The 24,149-nt window shown below is 44.2% G+C and overlaps 1 protein-coding gene across 4 annotated transcripts in view; it reads right to left on the bottom strand.

Moving 5' to 3' along the window:
• The window catches only part of LOC131665006 (pseudouridylate synthase RPUSD2-like), an 89,672-nt gene that overhangs the window by 5,054 nt on the left and 60,469 nt on the right, over nt 1-24,149 (bottom strand). For all 4 annotated transcript variants that reach the window (XM_058936574.1, XM_058936577.1, XM_058936576.1 and 1 more), the window contains 5 exons: nt 20,240-20,350; nt 16,837-16,924; nt 9,457-9,679; nt 3,324-3,411; nt 54-230 (listed from right to left, as the gene is read on the bottom strand). In XM_058936574.1, coding sequence (XP_058792557.1) covers nt 54-230; nt 3,324-3,411; nt 9,457-9,679; nt 16,837-16,924; nt 20,240-20,350 — 687 coding nt within the window. The remainder of the gene's footprint in view (nt 1-53; nt 231-3,323; nt 3,412-9,456; nt 9,680-16,836; nt 16,925-20,239; nt 20,351-24,149) is intronic.

The following is a 24,149-nucleotide window of genomic DNA, read 5'->3' as shown; positions in this document are numbered from 1 at the left end:
ATCGTTCGCCAAAACTCAATGAACTTTGCCGGAAGAATTTTCGTTGCGCGTACCTGCCGATTTCTAATTTGGTGCTCCATCTGTCTCGCCTTTTTCGGCGTTCTGCCAAATAGGAGAATACCGCTCGTCAGTCTGTCCAGCCTATGGATGGTTCTCAGGTTCTTCAGGTTGTATTCCTTGGCAAGAATAAAGACGACGGTGTTGTGCCGGTAGCGTCCACACGGGTGTACCTGCAAAATCACGCCGTTTCGTTCTCTTCAAATTATTATTAATATTATTATTATTATTATTATTATTATTATTATTATTATTGTCATTGTAATCATTATTGTTGTTGTTATTGTTATTATTATTATTAATTCATAAGTTTTTCTTGTGAGAATGGAGGAGAGCAAACTGCTTTTATTGCATGCATGATATAAGGAGCTTTGTTTTGATTGTTCTGAAGATGAGTGAGAAGAGAAGTAGCTCTGTTAATGGAAAATAAAGTTTAAAATGGTTAAATACGATTGATGTTGAGTTGTTCGTGTCGATTGAATGAGTATGATTTGTAAACGAAAACCTAAACACAAACTTATATACTCGCGTACATGCTGTATTTGAAAGTTTTTCTCTTTTGTGGGTGTTTTTTTTCATGTCCATAGACGTGTTAACGACCAAAAGTAATCGCTATTAAGAATGTTTCATAAAATCCGTATCACTGAAGTTACGAAAGAAACGATTCGTCTGCTATACAAAAGAATTTCATCCAAGATAGAAAAGTCACTCTCTCGTTCTCGTCGACATCGATGGAACAAGAAAAAAAGAGGGTAGCAGCCGAAAACTTGCCAACGATTCCAAATCTCTCTTTATCTCTGACTTTTTTTCACTCTTCTTTCTCGGACTTGAACTTAGTTTTCGGGTATACAGGAAGCGAGCTTGAAAGAAATTCTCTCGCACGTGGATTTGGATTGTAGTGAGCTGCAGGGAGAGAAGTTCACGGCTGACTCAAGTATTTATACAAGCTTTCGAAATTGCGCTCGTGCCATCGTTTATTTAACGCTTGGATCATTCTTTCAACGCGTTCGTGCATTGACACCGTTTTTCATCCTGCTCCGCATAACCGAAGGCTGGCTTTTCGACCGTTGCTTTATTTTGCGAAGAATAGGGTTAACATTTTCAAGACGCCGGTAAACTGGCTAAGAGAATTTTATTAGGAGAACGCAACATCAAGTCGACTCGTTAAAGTTAGGCGAAAGAAACACTTTTTTAATCGACAGTTTCAAATTTGCAGAGAGGCTACCCATATAACGTTTCATCTAACGTTCAAATTCATAAAACTCATCTAAAACGCTTGAGTGACCAATCTCTAAGCCCTTGCGTCAACTTTCAAAGCTTAAAAAAGTTTGAAACCAATTTTTTTCGCTCCAAAAAAAAGATGACTCCTAAACTTCTCAACGATTGGTTTTCTTAGTTAATGCCTGTGTAAGCAAAGAGTTGGTGGAAGGTAAACGCGACGGATTCGCGATAATAAATCGACTTTGCCCCGCTAGCGAACCCGCAAATTAGCAATAAAACGCGATAAAGCAAGCGACGATGAAAAAAGTTGCCTCGGCGGTAAATAATAAACGAGAGACTTATTAAAAAATTCCGCGGAGCTTTCAACGATGAAGCTCTCTGACATTCCATCGCGCGGAGAAACTTGCTACGAGGAGAATGCGCCGCTGAGACTATAAAAGCCTCGGGGCTGCTTGCTATATGCGATGGCTTTGTTTATCATGTCGACTATACGGAGAATTGCTGTGAAATCGTGATGGGAATGTCGGCGAAGGGAGAGGAAGCGATCTATAAGAAGAAAGAACGGTCGCGGGTAGAAATTGCAAGAGCAGCCTCAAGAGATTACGCTTTTTATATTCGTTTTAGTATTGTTTTCCGGTCACAATGAGAAAATAGAATGGACTGAAAATTTTCGACGATAGGATTGCGGTTTAATGAAAAAATATATAACGTCGTTTGACTGTAGAACAAAGGATTTTAAGGAAATTATCGTTGAGCATTGTAAATAACAAAAATATTAAGTTGCAATACTCTTGATAAATGAACAGAGAAATCCGCTTTATTTATAATGTAATTTAGAAACACGGACTCTTGAAATATCATTCATTAAGACAGATAGAAACAAACACAATTCAAATTGAGTGCTAGTTTCACGCCACGTCGACATTAAATCTAAAAAAAGTGACGGTTAACCGCATAAGAACGACATAAAAACCAAAATTGCAGTGAAAGACGCCGAATCCGGTCAGCCGTAAGAATATCAAATCAGCAGTGAGCACCGCGACATGACATCGCGGCGCGCGCAACAATAAAAATAAACGTAAACTGTCTAATCTTGGCGCAAGGGTAGAAGTAACTTTTTACGCTTGCGGCTACATTATAAAAGCACCATTTCGCGGAAAGTGCGACGACGACGAGATTAGAAACGTCGAGGTGAGTATATAAATTTTCGAGGGGAGAGGGGGGCTTCATCTTGGCTGAAACGATATGTGTTAAACACTACTACTGTAGCTTTTGTTTCTTCCTCTTTCGCTCGCAGGTGACAGTTTATCTGTGCTTTTCTTGGCCAAGCTTACTTATCTACTTTGTTCGCTTCTGCTGCGTATGTATGCTGCTCTACTTTTAGAGAGGATCAGCGATTTTCACGGAAAAAGCAGTACAGTCGCGTTGAATTTTTTACGATAGAATTGCTCGAAAACGAAATATTTTCACAAGTGAGCGAACATAAAGATTTCGAGCAGATACTCGAGTATGGAGTAAAATTATCGGTGAAATATGATAAAAAAAGTAAGATTAACGTTGTTGTAAATCAGCGCGGAAACATATATTGAAAACGATGCAGTCCGATGCCAATTGATGAATAATCAAAATCACGTATCTCTCAGCAGACAAGCAAGCTGAAGTGAGAATGTACAGACAGATACTAGCAGTTTTATCAAGAAACGCTCAGAAACGCTCTCAAGGCATCCGACGAGACAATGGCAAAAACATCATGCGAGCGGACGACTGTGATAGCAGAGTAAGAGCATAGATGAGCAACTTACTATCAGCATATACATGAGTATAGGTCAGATTTATGCCTTTCTGAAATCGTTTCCATCAAACAGATGTATGAAAGACAAACACAGGTGTAATGTGTACGTGGGCGATGGGATGGCAGATGAGGGAGGCAGAGAGATAAAACACAGAGAGTGCGATGGGCGACGTAACGGCTGAGCATGCGAAAAAAAGTTGTCTCTTTTTTTTGTCATCTTTTGGCAGTACAGTTCTAGCAGTACACCACTTACAGGGATGGAGGCGGGCTTGTTGACCACGACGACGTCCTCGTCCATGTGTATCACCGTGATCGGCTCCGAGGTGACTGGCACCTCGTGTCTGCAACACAATCAAATTCAGTACCAGCTTATAGTGGCTTTTTTTCTCTCTCTCGCTCGCTCTGTCCTTCCCCTTGTCAACGCTTCCGTCTCGCTTTCAGCACACTTTAGTGCGTATTAGACATCGTTATTATTGCTATTTTTGCCGACTGAATTACTTCAAGATCCAATAACCAACCACACAGATTACACGGGTATTTTAAACGTTGTGTAGCGAGAAATTAAGAAAACGTTATCGTGCCAATTGTCTACGAAACATGCTTTTTATGTACTGATACACTCAAAGAACTATTGTTACGTATATTGACGAGAGAAGTTTTGACTTGAGAAAGAGAGCGAGAGAGTGAGTTTTATTTAGTTTTTTCTTATTTATTTATATAAACACATATATCGTCTGTGATTAATAATTTGTATTAAGACAGGTCTTTTGTCTTTCATTTGTAAAATAAAAAAATATAAAGTAACGTGGTTTTGTAGAATGCAACCCAGTCACAGTGAAATTCTTATTATTCTTTTATGTGAAAGTATTCATCAAGCTCTATACGGACGAGCGTATACTAAACAATGCAAGTTCAATTGATTGCAAACTAAATGAATATTCGAGTAAACTAAATGATAGATGATGATTCTACTGGAAGTACCAGTACCGACGGTTTACCGGCGGTAAATTATGCTGTAAAGATCGTTTCTAACTACCGTTTAACAAGCATTACGAAAAGAATTGGAATCAGACTGAGCGAGACATACGCATGTACGTCAATCGTAAATTTGATTGCATGCTATCATAAGCGAACTGCAGCAGCAGCAGCAGCAGCAGCAGCAGCAGCAGTAGCAGCAGCTAGCGAGCGGCTTAACGAATTCACCGCGCGACCGCAATTAACGCACTGCGGCGGCGACGACGACGAGGATCCGTACTGCATTCCTCCTGATTAGGTCCGCATGTCAAATATTGATTTCCTGGCCTTTTCGCCACTTGCAACGCATTCATCATCGGAAGCGTTGATTCGGTTGATTTAGAGTCTGAGGAAGCGATAATCCTGCCCGCCCGCCTCCGCATCGACGTATGCGCTGCGATTCCGCACCGGCCGGCTCGAATGTTCTTGGGCCAACTGGCCGCGGAGTGATTTTTATACGCATCCGTGAGACGCGCGATCGCACAGCAATAAATCCAAATGTATACGTGTCACGGGCAAACGACAGTTTAGATAGCTCGCGCATTTTACGAAAGGAAATACGAGCCATCATCGAAATGTAATATCGATTCGTTATCGGCCAAATAATCGCTAGTGTCGGAGATAAGCTAGAGGAGTGTGCGAGTGCCGGCCATATTTCAGTGGCTCAACGAAAGCCGAAGGGATAATGAGCCATTTGCGCTCGACGTCAGTTTATCATGTCACGCGCGCTCGGCGCGTTTTATTTTCAAGCCCAACATCGGACTTGGACTCGCCGCCCCACCGCTTTAGAAATGCTCCGCCACCTGTAATTATGGCGATTGATCGGGCTTTCTCGTGGGAATCTGCTCTTGGTGTGTAATTTCTGTAGCGCGCGGCTAACCGACGACTCCCTACCGATGAGTTTTGTCGGTGACGCGCACTTCGCACGACAGTTTAGCATCAGCAAACACGCATCAATCAACGACGCGACCGCAGCTGTGTCTGGCCGTCATTCGAAAAAAAAAAAACCAGCAGGCGCGCTCATTCGGAGTATCTTACACAATTGCTTACCGCGGTCAAAAATTCAATTTTCTCTCGCGCTAATAAAACGCGCAGACACACGCGCGCGATGATCGATCCATTGGTCCGCTAAATGTAGTTCAGCTAGCACACGTGTATGTGTGTTTTCGCGCCGAAGGGGATTCGCGTGACGCGTACACCTTTCGTCTTCGGCCTTCTCTGCGGAATTTAACGAAGCTTTGCTCGCTCGTATGCACCAGTTAGGGGTCTATTGACGATTTTAATATAATATGGCGAACTTCGCGGCCGATCTTCGATTGGATTATTTCGCATCGTGACCTGAATCGACCATACTATATTTCAAATATCTTTCCGAACAGCTTGTGAAACATTCTAAACTTTGATATTGATGTAAGCGTTTGGATCCAATGTTAAAAGAGTGATAGCGAAAAATTCGATCATAACGATCAATAACAACTTGGTGCGATGTATCGTACGCCAAATGCATAATATTAAAAGAAAATAATCCAAGGCGTCGATATTGCCCATGCGAGTTGTAAATATTTTGATCCGCAAAAGTATCCGGAAAACACAACAAAATCTTTACAAATTAATTGAAATCTGAATTAGTGCCACTGCGAATGTTTAAAAAGCCTTTTCAAATAATAAAACATTCAAGGGAAAGTTTGGCATCGAAAAAAATAATCAATCATATGGTGACTGCACATGAAAATGTAAAAAGAATTCACCTCCCGAAAAACGAAAATATAAAAAAATCTGGTACCGGCAAAAGTCTCTCGCGTCATGGATGCATACAAAACTGTCAACTTGACGGTACGCTAGGCACGAGAGCAATATATTGGCAAACTCGGCCCCTCGTGAGTTGACGTCGCGAGGTTTTGAGAAAAAAACGAACGAACGAACGAACGAATGAACAAACAAACAAACAAACAAACGAACGAGCAGCGTAATATAATCGACGAGTGCATCGATAAACTTTTCACGACGACCTCGTTCGGCAGTAGTAATCTACGTACGCGTGTAGCTTATGGGTTCAGATGTCAAGCAGAGGTCTGGCGAGACCGTGGTGGCAGCGTTATATTAAAGGGATATTAACTTTCGAAGGATGTACGCCGCACAGAGACGCGGAGCTGGAGTTTGGAAGCTGTAAAGCGAAGCAGCGTACGCTTGAACTTGGCTGGAAAATGCTAAGGGCACTTGGACAAGTTTATACGTGCGAGAGTCTTGGATGTTGCGCTCGGCTGGGCTTTCCATCTCGACGGATTATTTTCGATTTGCGATGAAAACCACGCGAGTAGCGTCGTCATTAGCGAGTGAAATGCAGACCGACGAAAAATAAAGGAAAAGATAAATTAGCCGCCAGAATAGGCGGACCAAACGTACTCGTTAATGTGAAAACTCGCTGATTAATCCCCGGCGAGTGAGCGCACGCTGAAAACAGCCAAAGTACGCGCTTTCGGAGGTACGAGCACGCGGGCGAATCCTGACGCGAGGAAAATCGTGAAATTCGGGGCCTCGGACAGCCGTGTCGGCTCCGCCTTGAAAAACTCGCGCAGACGACGTCGTCCGCTTAAAAATAATCCATTGCGAAAGACAAAGGCTTCTCAAGCGATGCCAATTACGCGACTGTCTTGTTCGCTGTATTCTACTCTACTGCCTTTGCGTCATTCGCGTGCGTGCGCTATTTTGTCCATCGGCAAGATTGACCTGCGGCGCATTGTGCCAATGCTCGCGCGATTAAAACGCAAAGTTCGCTCCCTTTCGCGCGCCCACAGGAGCACTCGTCCAAATTTATGATTGCCAATTGTTGCTCGCGGACAATATACCTACATATTTCAAGCGCTCGCGGTCTTATCGTCGTTTCATCTATTATTTATAATGCTTATCTGCTGATACGCCTCCGGTCGTACTATACCTAATATACGGATGAAATATCGCGGGAAAACGTCGGCCTGACGCGATGAAACAGAAATTATTACGATGATCCTTTTAGCTGGTAGACAGATTGTTGTTTTTTTTTCATTTGCGATTCACGTGGCGTCGTGAAGTCATAAAAGAAATACCGTCAGCGTACGAATTTCCTTTCGCAAACTTGCCGATTGAAAAGAAAAAGTCGACGCCGCGACAAAGAGACCAATTAGCGTGAAGATTACACGAAAGTACGACACGCGAAAGTTGGAAGACGATTCAATGAGAGATCGGAGCGTTGCGCAATTCGACTGCAGGCCGCATTGCGCAATAACCACCACGACCAGATGCCTCTTGTACGAGTTGCTCGCTGCGCGCGCGCATGAAAGGAAAACAGGATTTGGCTTGATTGACGTGTGAATTTCTTTTGATAGCTGGTGAAAAATGAGCTCACAAGGCTGTACGTGAGCCTGTTCTCCGAGGGGATTGTTTAGGGATTAAGTAGCTCAGTTAAGTTATTGAATACTTACGGGCGATATTTTGTAATTGTATCATTTATTGAAAGTATTCAGCTCAGAAACTGGTTTCGATTGATTGACAGTGATTAGGCCACTTGAGATGCTGACTATTTTTTATTTTACAGCTCATTCTCTACGTATAATAATAACACAGTGCGGATAATGGCACGTTATATGTTAGTTATAAAAGCCGTCTAAGCTCTCGAAATGAAACGGATTTTCATGAATTTATAAAAATTAATGGTACGTCGTGAAGGTCCTTCGATCGTGCAACTTTCGTGACATTGAAATCATTTGTAATATATCGAGAGTATTCTTAATACAACGAAAACAAATATAACAATTCCAAAGCACTAAAGTACCAAAGCAGATGGTCGGTCAACTCGTTAAATACAGTCTTAAACAAAGTACGCACACACACTTCCCGCGCGACGAAAGACATGTTGCCTGTTGCCATTTACTCGCTGACACTTGACAGCTTCCAATTTTCCTTGCGTTATCTGTGCGTATGTGTGCACAGACAGGCAGTACTTCGCATGACGCAACTAAATTACTAAACGCTCAAGAGGGAGAGCTATTATCCAGTGGATTATACGCGCCCTCGGAAATTTCGTGCCTAATTAAGCCCAACGAATCGATAAACGTTTATACCAACTCGTCGCGCGTTAGCGACGATCGACCCTCGCGTCCGCTGCCCTAAGCTCGGGGCGTTTTTTCCCTTTGTTTCGCAAATTACGCCGTCCTTAGAATTCTCGCAGAAAATAATTCTTACGAGGGACGTATTAATAATGGCGCGTTAATAATGCCAATCAAATCGTTTCTCGATCTATTTTTTTTCTTTCATCAACGTTCGTCCGATGTTTTATTGCGAAATCATATACGAGGCCGATCGACCTCGTTCGTATGGAAGAGCGTGCCTGGAAAAAAAATGCCGTTTGCCGAGATCGCCAGCAGGACAGTCGAAGCTGCGGAGTGACGCGCACGCGATTGATTTCGCGCGAGAACGCAACATCCCTTGAACCTCGAGGCAGGGCCACGGGATCCTTGATGCTACGACGCCATCGCCGACGTAATCGAATTTCGCGATATGCGCGTGCATAAATCGCGGATTTGAATAAAAGATGCAGCAGGAAAAATTTGCATTTGCTAGCCCGGCCGGCGCTCTTATTCTTTCAAGATCAGGCGGCAGGCGAATGAGAAGAAGAAAAGGGGGCGGCAACATCGGAATCCGATGGTGCCGCTTTGTATGCTGCCTGAATTAGTGTATTTGCATACGCAGGTGTTTCACGTGCGCTCAACGTGAAATTTATCGAGAAAACTGCGAGCGCGTATATGCTAATGGCACGTCGCGATGGAATAACAAATGCAGCCGAGGCAAGCAAAAAGAAAGATAGTGTTGTTCGTAGTGTAATTGGCTTGACCTACTGTGAATTAGCTAGCTATTGATTTCATTACGAAACTGCCGAGCGTTCCGACGAAAAGTGGCTCGGCTAACCCAGAAATAGCGACAAAGCGCTTGGCCGTACGTAAAAGCGAGTTTCAAGCCCGAAACTTGATCCGCGACGCGTGCTGTACGCGAAGAAACAGCAGCAGCAGCAGCAGCAGCAGCAGCGGCGGCGCCGGCGGCGGCGGCAGCAGCAGCAGCAGCAGCAGTAGTGGCAGTAGCAGCGCAGTGGTTTCCGCGATAAAATCGATGCCAAGGATATGGCGCCACGCCGTTCCTGCCACCGCGTCCGTTGGTGGCCTAGACCTAGCTGTGCCTCGCTTTGATGCGCGGTTACGTCATGCACAGATACAGACACACATATCGCCTCTCTCGCTAGCTCGCTTGCTCTCTCTCTCCCCCCCCCCCCCCTCTCGCTTGTTCGCCCTCTGGCCAGCTGACACGAGTGTGTCGCGGACAGAAAAGGCGGCGATTTCACTGACCTGTGCACCACGTTGGCGAGGAGATCGTTGTGCCTGAGCCGGTAGTCGACGTCGACCTTCTGGTAGTTGACGGTGAGGGTGCCAGCGCGTATGCAGCGCTCGTACTCCTCGGCTGGGTGCGCGCGGAACTCGCGCGCGAACACCTCCAGGATCTTCTCGCCCACCCAGCGGCCCTTCGTGAACGTCGTGAAGGTGAAGTAGTACGGGTACACCTTGCGCAGACCTGCAACAGCCACAAGCAACCTTGCCTCAGACCCAACATCATCAACAACGTCCAGCGAGTTTCAGCTGTTCCAGCTGCTGCTGCTGCTGCTGCCGATCTTACTCGTTTCGCGAGAAGAGAGAGGAAAAAACGTAAGTCGCGATGATTTCGCAGTTGACAGGCGTGTCAAGTCGCGTGACGCTTCATCTGCCGTAATCACCGCGTGGCACAGCAAAGAAAAGGAGGACGCGCCTGGGATTATTTAAAGTTAACAATGGCTCTTTTGTGCGTTATTAGCCGCGCGCGAGAGCATAATGAACGTTCCCTGGGATACAAGCGTGTCGCGCCTCTAACTACTCGTTGATTAGTCTTTTCTTTCTTTCTCGCGGGATTCAATTGGATTCTCGTTGCACAGACGCGCAGTTGATTACGACGCGACACGAGCGCCGCGTTTTCATTTTGGAACGTCGCAGAAGGTAACGGGGTTTACATTCTATCAGACCAATTGGCCAGTGTATAACAACGCAACGTTAGCCCCGTTATACGGGCAAGCAAATTTCATCGGGATAACGAGATTATAGGCTGCATTGTCGAGGCCAAAGTGAAAAAGGGAAATTGAATTTTACCGGCGAATTGCGTTACATCGCGCATTATGACTTTTTTCTTTCTTCGTCAAACACTCGAATAAAATCACAAGTTACTCGTGGTCGAACGAGCGATGAAAAAAAACCTGGCTGAAAGTTCGGCGCGAAGCGATATCTACCGTCGGCTATTCTCTTTTTCAAAGCCGTCTGCGGGCTACGCGCAGACAGGAAAGAAAGAGCGGCAAAAAAGCTGCCCGCGCGCTTGAACTTGCAAAGCCACTAAAATTCCCCTGCACTCTTCTCATCCATCGAACGGATGAGCTCGTCGGAAGAATGCGTGAAGGTTATCGACGAGGTGAGCTTTTATCCGCAGCCAAGTAGAGTGTAAAGTTTTTTGATAGGGTATCGCAAACTCAACTTTTTACCTCGGCTCCAATGAAAATTCGCTCCTCTCGCGCACAGGCCAATGTGGATTAAGAGACTGATTCCATTTGTTTTTCCGAGTGCGCCGCATACCAATGTACGGCCACTTTCGGCACGTGAACGCGATTAAATCCCTTCTCCGTACGTGAATGCAATTGAAAAAGTAGCGAGCATTTCGTAAAAGACCATTCGTCTCTCGCTTTGCCTTTGACTGAAAAACATTCGGCGCCGATTCGTTGAGACTTCCGCGTCTTGGAAAATCCTCTTGCGATCATCCGCGTTCTCGATCGAGATGAGAGCAGAGGAGAGAGAGAGAGAGAGAGAGAGAGAGAGAGAGAGAGAGAGAGAGAGAGAGAGAGAGAGAGAGAGAGAGAGAGAGCACACGATCAACTAATTAGGATGGGAAAATTAAAATTAGAAAGAAAAAATTATCCGAACCAAATTAGATCGTCGTAATTACGCTTTGCTCCGAATTTCGACGTCGCTGCCCACGTGCTTTGGTTTTCGTCTGAAAAGTCGACCCCCTCCGCCTAGTTGAGCTGCTGAGATAGATGATGGCATTAAGTGAAACACGCCAAACGACGCACTCGCGTTCTTTTTACATTTTCGTCGAAATACGAAAGGAACAAGTTCATTCCACTTCGTCGCTGTATTGCCTTCAGTAAATATTGCAAGTTATTTTTATCTCGCGCAGCGAGAGCCAATAACTGTGCGATTGAAAAACATACGTGTATGCGCATTCACTGCGCTACGTTATAAAGTTGTCTTTCTCGCGTCGATTCACTCAATTCAAACACACGACTTTTATTTCAATCCATTATATCCGACAATAAATAAAAGACGCGTTCGAAGGCAAGCAAATCTGCAACTCGTGTAAATAATTCAGCAAAGGAATTGTCAATGCGAGATATAGTTACAACTAGCAACTTCTCCGCTCTGCGCTTCGAATTCGATTTATTAGCTGCCGTGCCTAGTGCGAGGACAGAACTTATTTCCTGCGCGAGTTCGTTTTGTCGCACACGATTCGATTTGCCGGCTCTTTTTTACGACGCAAGCGGATGAAAAGCTACGGGCTCATTTGCGTGCGTGAAAAACAGGAGCCCTTGTATTCTACGCAAAGTTAATCCTGAATATATGCATTTAAAGCAGGCTCACTTTCTAAATGTTTCCCTGTGGATTTTGATATTGGAACTTTCCCAATCTTTCTTTGTTTAGGTTTTCTTATCTTATGTCCTACACCTTTATTAATTTGCCCTAAGGTTTTCCTAAGACTAACATGACTAACGGCTTTTCTAATATTTAATCTAATAGGCTTAATAATATGCTTCTTATTACGTAATATTTCAACAAATTTTCCTTATTACTGCTATTAGCATAGAATTTTGATGTGGGCAAATAGGTTCCTGCGGAAATAATGCAGTCCTAACTTTGGGAAGATTTTTGATCCAACGATGAGCTCTTCATTCGTTCCGGAGAACTGAAGGTGAACTTATCGATCTTTTTGAACTCTTACATTCTCTCCAGTAATGTTTTTTGCTTTTTTTCAAGTACAGCTTTAGTAGAACTATCGTGAGGAGTCTGAATGTAGCATTCGGATGCCATTTTTTTCGGTGTATCGTTAAATGAGTCTTGCCTGGGGTGAGAATTCTGAAGGAGATTCATCCCTCGACCTACTTCTTTTTTTTCACGATGACTGATTAATAAGTGTCAAGCTCTCGAGACGAAGAATCTCCCCACTTGTAATCCTGCTGTGCCCGGGGGAGCAGACAATAAACTTCAAAAAAGTCAAATCAAAGGCGTGTTGTATGAGAAAATATAAAAGTTTCTCCCGGTGACTTTACCTTCCAAGTTTAGGAGATAAGAAATGCGCATGGATCGAGGACATAGACAAGAGAGGGACAAGCGATTCGTTGGAAATCTGCCGAAGTTGTAATAATATTTTTTTATCGCGCTCAAAAATTCCGATGAATATAGTGGCACGCGTGCAAATGAAAGAGCTAGCCGGTAATCCAATTTGCGAATATAGATAACGTAGCTTCGAGGGATTTAGCTCGATTAATATCTCAGCGCGCTGTGTGTCACGGAACCTAATAACAGGCGAACAGCCCCACATGACACTACGTATTTCCAACGTCTCGGACGCCTTATTTTTTCTACCCTTTCGACCTCAACCTCCAACGAGTTGAATACACAATGTTCAAGCTCGGGCCTATTGAAATTCACACGAGTTAACCGAAGCATGAAGCGAAAAAGGTTTTCCCTCGCCGAGTCAAGTAAAAAAGATATATCTACGCCAGTGGCTCTCGTGGGACAAGAACAAGGTCAGAGTCGTATACCAGCCGCGTCTCGCGAACGAAAAGACGAAGAAGAAAAACTTGTCAATTAGTTTTACTAGGCACTACAATACGCCGGCAGGCAGAGAAAACCAAATCCTGGTATCGACGTAGCGGACAAAAGACCTCGGGGTATATCTAGATTTGAATCACGTACTCTCGCCTCCCAGTCGCTGCTTCAGCTCTCTTGAGCAAAACAAAAGGAAGGCCTAATCGAATATTCACCGCCGTCCGTAAAAAAATGTAATAACTTTGTGACCGGGGACAAAGGTTTATTCCTAGCGGGACATTTTTTTCATTTTTTTTTTCATTTTATTTCTTTCTTGTCATTCAGTTGTTCGCCTCTCCTGCTTAACAATTTACATTTGGGCTTCATTGACGGTCTTTTAAAATTCAATTGTTAATGGCAATTGAACGTCAAGTGTTGCGGTACATTGTCGCGAGCGTGCAAGATTAAAATGTACAATATTACGAGATTGGTTTTTGTCATTACTCTGCAGATGCTGCGTTGCAAAATGAAATTGTCTTGTACAACGCGGAAACAAATATTTGAAAAATTACGACGAACATTATTTCAGACGAATAGCGACATTTTTTTAATGACAACACTGTGGCCGCAGGATACAAATTGCATTCCTTGAAACTGAAACATTTCATTCGAAAGCCAACCAAATGGCTATTTGAAGCCCGTGAAAAATACCATAGGCCATATTACGAGGTGACGCGACAAGCTCGACTCGTCGCAATTAGGAAAAATCGACAGGACAACGAGCGGCAATACGACGATAATAACAGCCGACGACCTCGAGAAACCACATCTCAGCGACAATATTTATGCACACGTAGTTTAAATATAAAAGGCGTCGCAAGTCGACTGCAAGTCTGCCGCTCCAGCGGAGAGCTATTTTTCCGCGGGCGCGGGACCATTTGGCCTGGGGCCAGCGTTTAAACGCCCGTCCGCAAATACGCGTCTCACCTGGCGGCAAGTTCATCGCTTTTTCGTCTCTCCTTTCTTTTTCTAATTAGCTCGCGCGTGCTGCCTCGCGCAAAAATAATATTGCTCTGCGTCAACAAGCCTAGACGCCGGACTTTTGCATCGGCCGATGCCAGTTTGCTCTGTAAATATGCCGCGCACCGGTTTGCCTTGCGACATGGAAGCTTTTCTTCCGTTGCTTCGCTACACGGACGACACAAATTTCTTTGCCCGCCGGTTGCCACGAGAGCCTCGAGGATAGCTTTGTTGTATGACGATGATCGGATTTCGAAAGATATGCAGCAGAGAGCAAGAGAGACGGATTATCATTTTCTTCGAGCTGCGAGAAACGTAGGGACTTGTATTTCGTCTTCAACGGATATTTATTTTTACGATACCACTAGTCGGCATCAAACAGGATTCCTAATATTTGTCTGTTAAGTATATCACATATAAAATCATTTTTATGGTTTATTGCTAGTGCCAAAATGTATTTAACGCGTGTTTTTCAAGCTCCAATATTTGCGAGTGCGTCGCGGTCTATATTGATTTCCAAAACTCGTAGTTACGATTTATAGGCTTTGCTCTCTTAACGGTGCAAAGTTTTTCTTCTGAAATACTATATGAAAATAGAAGTTAATATCCCGGGAAGGCGCAGACAGAAATGAGATAAAATTTCAAAGCAAAGTTTTCAGCGAGGCAACGAAATTTTCAAGTGAGTTATTGATTCAAAAGCCTCACAGCTACGATTTGTAAATACGTTTGAAAAGGCATAAAAATTCTGATATAATACAAAGATAATGTACCGTAAGCGCATTAGACCTCAATTGAACGGCAACGCGGGAAAAGAGCTTTCATTAGTATTCTGTTGGACGGACTTGACGGATTATTTGCTATATTACTGCACGAGCGAAAAAGGAAATCGGCGATCATTGCAATTTTTACGAAAATCGCTGTGCTCGAATAACTTGAGTAGCCGAGTACATTTCCAGAGCAATTCAGTGTAATAATGGTATCCAAATTTCACGAGAGTAGTCTGTGCGTTAACGAACATCGCACGCCCATCTAATTTAGCTATCGACGTAAATAACCGCGAGACACGTTGAAAGACAGATGTCAAAGGCTCGCTATCTCTCTCTCGCTCTTTTTTGTTCGCAAAAAATAAAGAGACGCGAGCAAAAGTTCTCATTAGTAGCCTACGAAAAACGTAGCAAAATAATTAAAATGCTCGTTGCGAGGGAAAAGCTTCAATTAACCTCGTGGTAAAGGGGTCAAACTAGGCAAAAATTTCTCTCTCTCTCTCTCTTTCTCTTTCTCTTTTGTCCGCTTCATTTCGATCGGCAAATGGTTATTGCGTGCTTCGACTTATAATTAGTTGGAATCGTTGGGGCAATTCGCTTAACTTGCTATTTCCAAGCGCGAAACATGTACACGAAATTGTTTTTCATTTGTGTTTGATAAGCCTTTGCTAAACATTAGTTGGACTGATATCGTTAATACATTTCAGCGTTTCAACGTTTCAACGTTTCAACTGTTAGTCGAGGCCCAGTTATTATGTGAAGTAATTATTAACAAAAGAAATTCTGTCGTGCGCTCGAGTAACTTTTGAGCTTTTCGAGCACACGCCGAGAACTTGAAGCGGAATAATTATTATCGGTACCTCGTTTTAGCAGCACGTTGGCCTCGCGTTAATGCATCAAAATCGCTGCAAAATTATTTCAGTATCGAATAGCCACTGCAAGGTTTTCTCCAAGTGTGTCGTAACAGTAGGTTTTACATTGAAATGAAATGCCATCGTCCGAAGTTACATTAACGTTTCAAAACCACATTTTTAAAAAATCTTTCTAAGGCTCGAACGATTTTCAAACCGTCATGAAATTGTATAGGAAGCTCACAAGGAATTAGCACAAGACATTCGAGAAGCGCGTGCCTCTCAAAAATACTGCCAGTAAAAATTGAAGAGGCTTACACCCCGTCGCCCTCGCCGCCAAGCTAAAAAACCATTCATCGTGTCTGATGACCGTAAAAAAATAAGAAAGAAAAGACGCCGAACTTAAAGTCTCGAGAACCTGTACTCGTCGAGTGGCATTAATAGATCTTTGTTTCATCGACTACGAGGGGTTGCCGTCACTAAAAAAAAGAAAGAAAAAAAATTATTCGAATGTGGAGCAGACATCGGTTGTCGATATTACACGCGGGCCTATTTTTTTCGCCCGACGATCTTCTTCTCCCTTATGGCAATGGAAAAGGCATTTGCAGTTCGATTTTATCTCGGTGTAACGTTTTCTAGAAGAAGGAAGATTAATAAAAGCACCGTGTCGCTTGCCAACGTTTTCTCTCGCTCGGGCGAATTGATAAGCTAAAGTTTAAACTTTCTAGCGTTCTCAGGGTATAAAATGGCCCCTTTGTAGCATTAAAATTAAACACTTAGTATCTGTTTTATCCGCGCGAGGCAAAAAAAAAATGCATTAGAATATTATTTGGCGCGGGTCTGGTTGACGCAATATAAAAACATATAGGGCGTAATATAAAAAACTACGCCGGAACTTTACGAGCGGCTATATTCCCTTGTGAAAGTTTCTCGTTACGTATGGCGTTCCTTCTATCTGGAAATGTTCAACGCTCCATATCGGCGCGTCGAGCCCGTAAAAGCTTATCAATTTCCAGAGCGATAATTGTCAGTTTGATAATCCTGGATATTAGTGAATCCGCGCGCGCGCGGCTGAAGCCGCGAAAACGTTATAATCGTATTAAAATTCGACATCTGACCGCGCGTTCCACATCGAGCGGCCAAAAAATATATGTTTCGAAATAGAGACAAGAGAGTGCGCGGATATTGCGCTACAGTGCAGTCGTAATACTGACCATTTTCCACGTAGTAGCTGGTCTCGTTGTAGCGCTCGTCGGTGAATCCGGGCCTCTTCGCTTTCAGAGCCTTCGTTTCCAATTTCGCCTGCAAATAAAAACCAAAGAGATACTGTAAACAGTGCAGCACACGAAAAAGCGCCCCGTTGTCCCGCCCCTCGACGAAAGGAATAATTGTTTACTCGCTATATGCAAATACGAGAAAATAGGAGCGAAATGAGAGAAAAGTCGCGGACAGTCGCGAAGCGGGGCCAGGGGGTTTAATGAGAAGTCTCTCGCAGAATGCCAGGCTGAGAGAACGTCGGCTTGTACTACTGGCATTACATCGTTTGACGAAGCTAAGTGCCAGAAGTTCAAGATTAGTATGCGTCGGATTGTTATCGCGAGCGATCGTCGACGGCGGGGCGCGATTCTCGCTTTCTTAACGTCAATGGCCGATCTTGCCGCGTCGTAATTACGTTAAGACGCCCATTCAGTCCGGCGAACAAAAGCAGCTCCCCTCGGATAAACAGAGAAACCAGCAGCGCCGCCACCCACTCGCTCTCGCGCCAGTCGCCACGCGTGAAAGCGGCCAACGTCAAAGGCTGTGTAGCGCGCGTGCGTGTGTGTACGTCTTTGATGCGGACGACGCGATTGTTCTTTCCTCCCTATTGTACCACTGCAGTTCGCGTAAGAAACTTTGTACGCGTTCTTGCGCTAAGAAAGTCCCTTGTGTACGCGTGCGCGCGCAGTCTAATTTTCTAGCCAACAAAGCCGCCGCCCTGCGATTGTTGTTGCAGGGGTGTAAATTCCTGCATGAATGCGCGGGGCCCCCATTTTTTTTTTCAATGGACATTAGAACATTAGGGTGCTCAAGTGCTTCTGGAATATGGCTTCTTTTTGTCTGGGAAGAGAATCGTAGCGCGGCGCGAACTCACAAATTTTTATGCGCGCCTAACAGTTCTTTCAACGCACTGCGAGACCCGTGGGATTGCATTAACGTGGATTAAGAGCGTTATATTTTCCATTTACTTAGAAAGTTATGTTTCAAACTCTCGTTACGTTTCCATTATTGCACTTATATTAAAGCAAAATGTTATTGCGAATCACTTCTCAACGTCGTTTGAGTATACTTATCAAGCTCTTTACGCTCCATAAATTGAAAAATCTAAAGTTACATCACATGCGTATAGCCTGAGAAGCCAGGTAGTTTTCGTTCATCATTTTTTCCTGGGCAAAACGCACCACAGAGAGCTGACCCTTATTCGTTGTTGGAAAGAAAAAGCCAGATAATGGGGGCTAAGGTAAAGCGGGTTATTGGCTTTGTTCCCTCGAGGAACAAATTTCTTTTATTTCACTTTCGCTTGAGCAGTTGATGTCAGCGACCCCAAGAGCTCAGTAACGTTATAAAAATATGCAAATTCGTTTTCCCTCAACAGAACAGATACTTTCTATTACTCTATTATGAGCCAATCGCCAAGATAAACGTAGTATTGAAATAATCTAGGTTTCAATTATATTTATAGGAGCAAATAAGTCGTCTTTCAACAGTAATGTCAGCGGAGAGTGAGCGAGTTATAATGAAACGACTGTAAATGCAAATCTCTCGAGATGCGATTAAAATTCATACAGCGCATAAATAAATACAGCCTCGTAACTGCAATCTGTAAAATATAGCATAAGTAGCGGCAATTTCGCGTTATGCTCATGAATAATTCAGGAGCGTGGGTGGCCAAGTAATTTGGAAAGACGTCAAAGAAGTCAATGAAATCAGAGCCGATATTTGAATGTCCATTTCTCGCATCGCGCGAAGCGTAAGTAAGTCTTTTTCACTGTCCCTCGTGTGTTACACACACTGGCAGTGAGAGAGACGCGACAGGGATTTGCCTCGGTGACGATAATCCGGAAAATTTTCGCCGATCATTCAATTCGGAGACGCCATTCGTTCATTCGTCAGACAAGTTTTCGCGACTGACTGATTCGAGGCACGTACGCAACCCAGGGAACAAAAGGGGGTTGAGCAAGCAGATTCCTCGTGCGAGAGAGTATAAGAAAGTACAGGGGGAATATCAATTTTTCCGCTCCGAATGAAAACAGAGACTCGCGCGTATCTCGCGCGCTGAAAAGTTGCTCGGCGGACGCTTGGCAGACGTATCTATGCGCGAGCGCACGGACAAAGGAAATAAAAGTCGCAGTCGCCTGTTGCTGACGGTTCATTCAACCGACTCCTGGCTGTGCGATTACAACTGGACTATAGATATTCTATTCTTTTTTCCAACGGCATCCTAGACATTTAGTAAGTTTTGACTGAGACTTACTGTGGATGTCAGCCGTAATTCTTGGGATGGAAAACTTTTGAAGAGATCACGTTTTCTTTTTATATATGTATATTTAGAGCACAGCTGTACGGCCACTCTAAGCTACTTCAATGTGCGCGCCCTAAAGATTTTTTTTATACGCGCAAAAGCTTGGGTTAATGAGCGGATGCGATGGCAAGTAATCTACTTATCTTTTTCTTTTTTTTTCTGTTGCGGCAAAGTTGACTTTGCTTTCCAAACAATTGACTAGCCTTCGAAAGTACTGAGTTTCGTTACAAGACGCCATAGCTTTTGTTCAAGATTTCAAGTGTGTTTGTAATAGAAGTAGAGAGAAATAATTATACCCCTCAAGTGGTCTCGTAGTTTAATTGCAACGATTGTTTTCCCATCCGCGTGTATTCAAGCGGTTAGCTCAGACAATATTGACTGGGAGAAAGAAGGCGACATTCATCCGCTCAGACTGCCGAAACAAAGTAACGCAAGCGCGCAAGCTAAAGCGAATCCGACTTGTGATCGATCATTCGCTTTTTCGCGAGATATGGACGAGGCGCGCGAGCGCGATCGGCGTTGCTCGATGAAGAATGGAGCGCGACTCGACTGATCCATTAGCAAGTCGCGAACTTGGCACACGCGTCATCTGACTCGAGGAGCAAGCCGCGAGCTGCAAAAATGCAAAAAAAAGCCGCGGCTCTTGTTCGAGGATGGCAATAAACGATAGGCGAACGCAGTCATGGAAACGCAGGGGGAAGGGCAGTAGACGTCGACTGGTGCCAATCGATCGTCGGAGACTATTGTTCTGGCGCTGAACCCGCGTGCACGCGGGCATTGTGTGCGCAGTAGTTCGCTCCGCGGGGGATTTATCGCAGCGATCGTCCGATAAATGCCATTTGAGGGGCGATAAAAACAACGATCGGAAAGCTCGCGTTTTGCATTGGTAGCATCTTAATGCCCCGTAACCCTCATGGAAGCTCGCGCGAAGGAAACATCCCAGCAGACTACTTGGCCTATTTCCCTCTCTCGCCCAAACTTTTCATTCGCCTTTACGATTAGGCGGCAATTACAAGGAACTCGCTCGTTACGAAGGCAACAAAGTTTTTTCACCGTACCTTTTTAAGGTCCTTGCTGGCTTCGGTGTCTTCGGTCTTGCGCTTCTCCAGGATCTTGGGCGGCTGTGGAGGGACGGCGATGCTCGTCTCGCGCAATGGCTTCAGCTCCACCTGCAACACAATCGATTCGTGGATCAACACACTTGTACCTGGCGTACGTGTAGCAGTGGCCGCGCAAGCGAGCTTCGCTCCGAAGCTGCGACCACGTCCTCTCGTTTTTCTCGGCCGAGCGCATGCGAATCTCTTTTGTAGCGCGCTGTTTCGAACAAGGACACAAACGAGCTTGAGTCGCAAACAGAAGAAAAACAACACGAAAGTACCTTATGAAGAAGTAAATAGATCTTGCGGAAGTATAGCAGTAAACTGAGTTGGTGAAAACACGAGTTCGTAAAAAAAATAAAGGCGCATTGTGCAAGTAAAAAAGGGAGGAACGAAGAAAAGAAACGCAATAACACAACCTTTCTTCCACAAAAAAGTGTCAAGAGATAGGAATAAGCGGAAGAGGCGCGTGCGACTGAAGTAGACCTTTCATCGCGGCAAGGTGAATAAATTTAATGATATTCTACCGTGTGACGGCCTCGAACCGCAGAAAAGAAAAAAAACGCACTCGGTTGGCACGATAATGGATCACATGCACCACACAATTTTGTTTTTCGTAACGCGGCCACTTTTAACAAAGAAAAGTTCGCCACGAGTCGAAAAATAACCAGAATCGCAGATGTTCGCGAGAAAAAAAGCAAGTTTTCAAAGCACCCGAAGATTACGGAGACTTTTTCTCCTCTTACTTCCCTCGGGGGAGTGAATCCTCGTCCTGGATCCTTCTTTTCAACTGAGCATTATAATTAAAAATAGAAAAGCGATTGTACGAATTTTCGCCCTGGGGGAATGCTTTTAACATTAAACTGAGCGAGACTTCTCTTTTTTGCCCTTCTTTCTCTCTTTTTCTTTTCGCGCAAAGTTTGTCGCGGCGACGCGCCGCGTCACGAAAATACATTATTGTTGTTCGACTTTTGCTTGGGGAATGTGTGCTAATTGTTCATGTGATGAGATTCGGTTCCGAAATATTTTACGAAATATTTTATGGATAGATAGCCCCTATTGTACTAACTCACGCACCTTTGGAATTCCTGCAGCGTGCATATACACTTGTTTACGCGTGGATTTTCAGCTTGTTAAGGCGAGTTATTCCCGCTAATTGCGGTTCATTTAATTCCGAACCACGGCGTGATTTCGCTCATTGAACATCCTTTAATGGCGAGGTATATATATATATATATCAGGTGCAATGACCAATCGCAGCGATATCGCAGCGAGGAGCCAGCTGCACTAAGGTCATATGTTGCAGTTCGAAGGGCTGTGTTTTTCGTCGTCTGGAAGTCATTAATGCACGCGATGCTGCCTTTCGACGTATCGAGACTGCAAATAACGACTAGAGTCCAGCTGCAGTTCTCGCGTCTCCCTTTCCAGTAATTACGATAGACTAACGAGGTTGAATACGGACACGCAGCGGGGATCAGCCAAATGAGGGTGCAGTAGTAGGAGGCACTCTAATGGAAGCTGCGCATCGACCGATAATAGAATCGATCTATCGAACCTGCACTCCACGCGATACCCTTTACACGCGAGCGCCCTAAGATGTTAAAAGCATATATACATCGGATAATTGTGCAACCCTCCCTCGTCGTTCTCCCCGTCCGCGTTGTCCCTGTAAACGGCTGCTGCTTTCAAATACCATATGCATTGCCCGTTCCGCGTTTACACGAATACATTATCCCACATGCGCTGCCACCAAATAGTTGTCGCAAAACTGCAACGATATTGTTCCGCTGCAAATGTTTGTTGCCCTACGGGTGCCTCCTATTGTTCTCCAGTGGTCATTCTTTCTTCCTTTTTTGAATGCTGGTTTGCTCGCAATCTATCATACGTGCATTTTGTCGCTTTCACTGCTGCATCGGCGCAGTCAGTTTATATTCTTTACCGGGAATGTTCAAATAACGTTTGGCAGATTATAGCTTATAGCTGCTCAAGTAGAATATTGGTTATATGACAATTTGTTAATGAGATTGAAATCTCTTTAAATGATGATTTGTCATTAAACATTGAGTTGGAATATCGACAAGTCTTCGCAAAAATTTACATTCGACGTTTAAACTTTATTTTCTTTGAAGGTAGTGATTGAAAATGACCGCTGTCAAAATAGAAAATATGTGTTTATTTTTTTATAAAAAACCGGTGTAAATTGCGATTTTACGTTACCAAGCGAACGAAAGAATTGATGTCTCCAAGAAAATGTAATAAGAATCATGACAACATCCTAAAAACATTTATGGTTATGTAACTGTAAGATATAACTGAAAAGTACTGCATTTTCGTATTTAAAGAATCAGTATATTTTGACGTCACGAAAGCTTGTTATCTTATCAGACGGCAGTTGCTTTGAAGCCGCGTAATCTGGTTTCATAATGGGAGAAAGCTTTCATCAGTGATGTAAACAAAACCAAAAATCCTTAGAAGTAACGTTCTAACAAGTTTTGCAACTAAAGGATACGAAACGTCTCAGCAAATACATGGCGACAGGTACACGCAGGACGAGTCTCCGACAGTAATTGGATTTTGGAAAAGCAAGTGGCCCTTGCACTCGACCTAGATCTATCTCGTTCTCGAAAATTGCAAAATATCTAGACTGCAAAACCATAAACCTCTTCGCGCGCAGCGGCACTTCAAACCGTCCCCTTCCCCCCTTGACCCGCACTACAGTAACAGCTCAAAGACAAAGGACAGTATCTAGTGGCATGCGCTGGACTTTTCCGGCGATTTGGCAACCTGAGCCCACATCAAAGAGACACCTTAGTAAACTGTCCGTAAACGTTAACATTGTCGATTCAAAATCATTCAAAATTTATTAAACGTACGCGCAGAGCTTTCAAAAAATTATTGTGTACTGGCAGAGTTCATTGACCATCGACCTTTCGACGGCAACATTTTTTCGCTGGCGTGTCGCGAATACTAGAATCAAAGTTCAATATCGCGCGTCGAGATAATCATCGAGGGCAGGCAAACAGAGAGATGAAATTCCCGCAAGCGGAAACGGGGTGGGGGGGGGGGGGGTCGACTCGGACTAAAATCTCGACGAGACATTCCTGAGTTCCATGTTGTGCAAAAATCATTTTCTGCTCGCGGAAGCGTCGCGCTCTCCGCCTGGCGTGCAAGCCAGCTTCTTCGATTTCGAATCGCGTTGTTCGGCAGAAAAATGTTCGAATGACCAAGGCGCGTAATGGAGAGCGGCGATCGCTTTTCGGCTTTTCCGAAACGGCTGCCAACTCCCGCGTAGCCATAAAATCTCGGAAATAATTGCAGGAGCGCGTTAGTGGAGGCTCGCGGTAAGAATAGCAAAAAACAGAGGATTTTTTTCTCTGTGCGCGAATCCCCGGCGTGAAAGCTCAGTCCGCGGGGGCTTTTTGCGCGAAAAAAAGAACAAAAGGCACAATTTTCATAATAATTAAGCGCGCAGCAGTGGTGGTTATGGCGGCACGGTGGCTTTCCTTTCCGCCGAGAAATTAGAAAGCCAGTAGACTGACGCTGCCGCGGAGGCCCTAAAATTTAAAGTACTCACCTTTTCCCTTTTTGCTCAATCCTTTCAAGAGAGGGCTGGGGGGGGGGGGGGGGGCGAGCCTCTCTTCGCTGAATAACCTCGTTAAATGCTTTCGTAGGATATTGAATTTTACGGCAAACAGAGAAAATGGCTTCACCAACGCCAAACTCCGATAAAATATACGCGCATATATTGGTGGCAGCGTATTATGCCGACTACTAAATTCACGCTTGGATTAATCGGTTGATTCTTTCCCTCCGGTTTTTCACGAAACGCGCCGGCAAGTAAATAACCGGCTTATTACGTGCAGCTGGTTTT

The sequence above is a fragment of the Phymastichus coffea genome, unplaced genomic scaffold, assembly GCF_024137745.1.
Source record: "Phymastichus coffea isolate CEN01 unplaced genomic scaffold, Cenicafe_Pcof_1.1 PCOF00047, whole genome shotgun sequence".
NCBI classification, from domain to species: domain Eukaryota; kingdom Metazoa; phylum Arthropoda; class Insecta; order Hymenoptera; family Eulophidae; genus Phymastichus; species Phymastichus coffea.
This window is presented reverse-complemented; position numbering and strand designations above follow the sequence as displayed.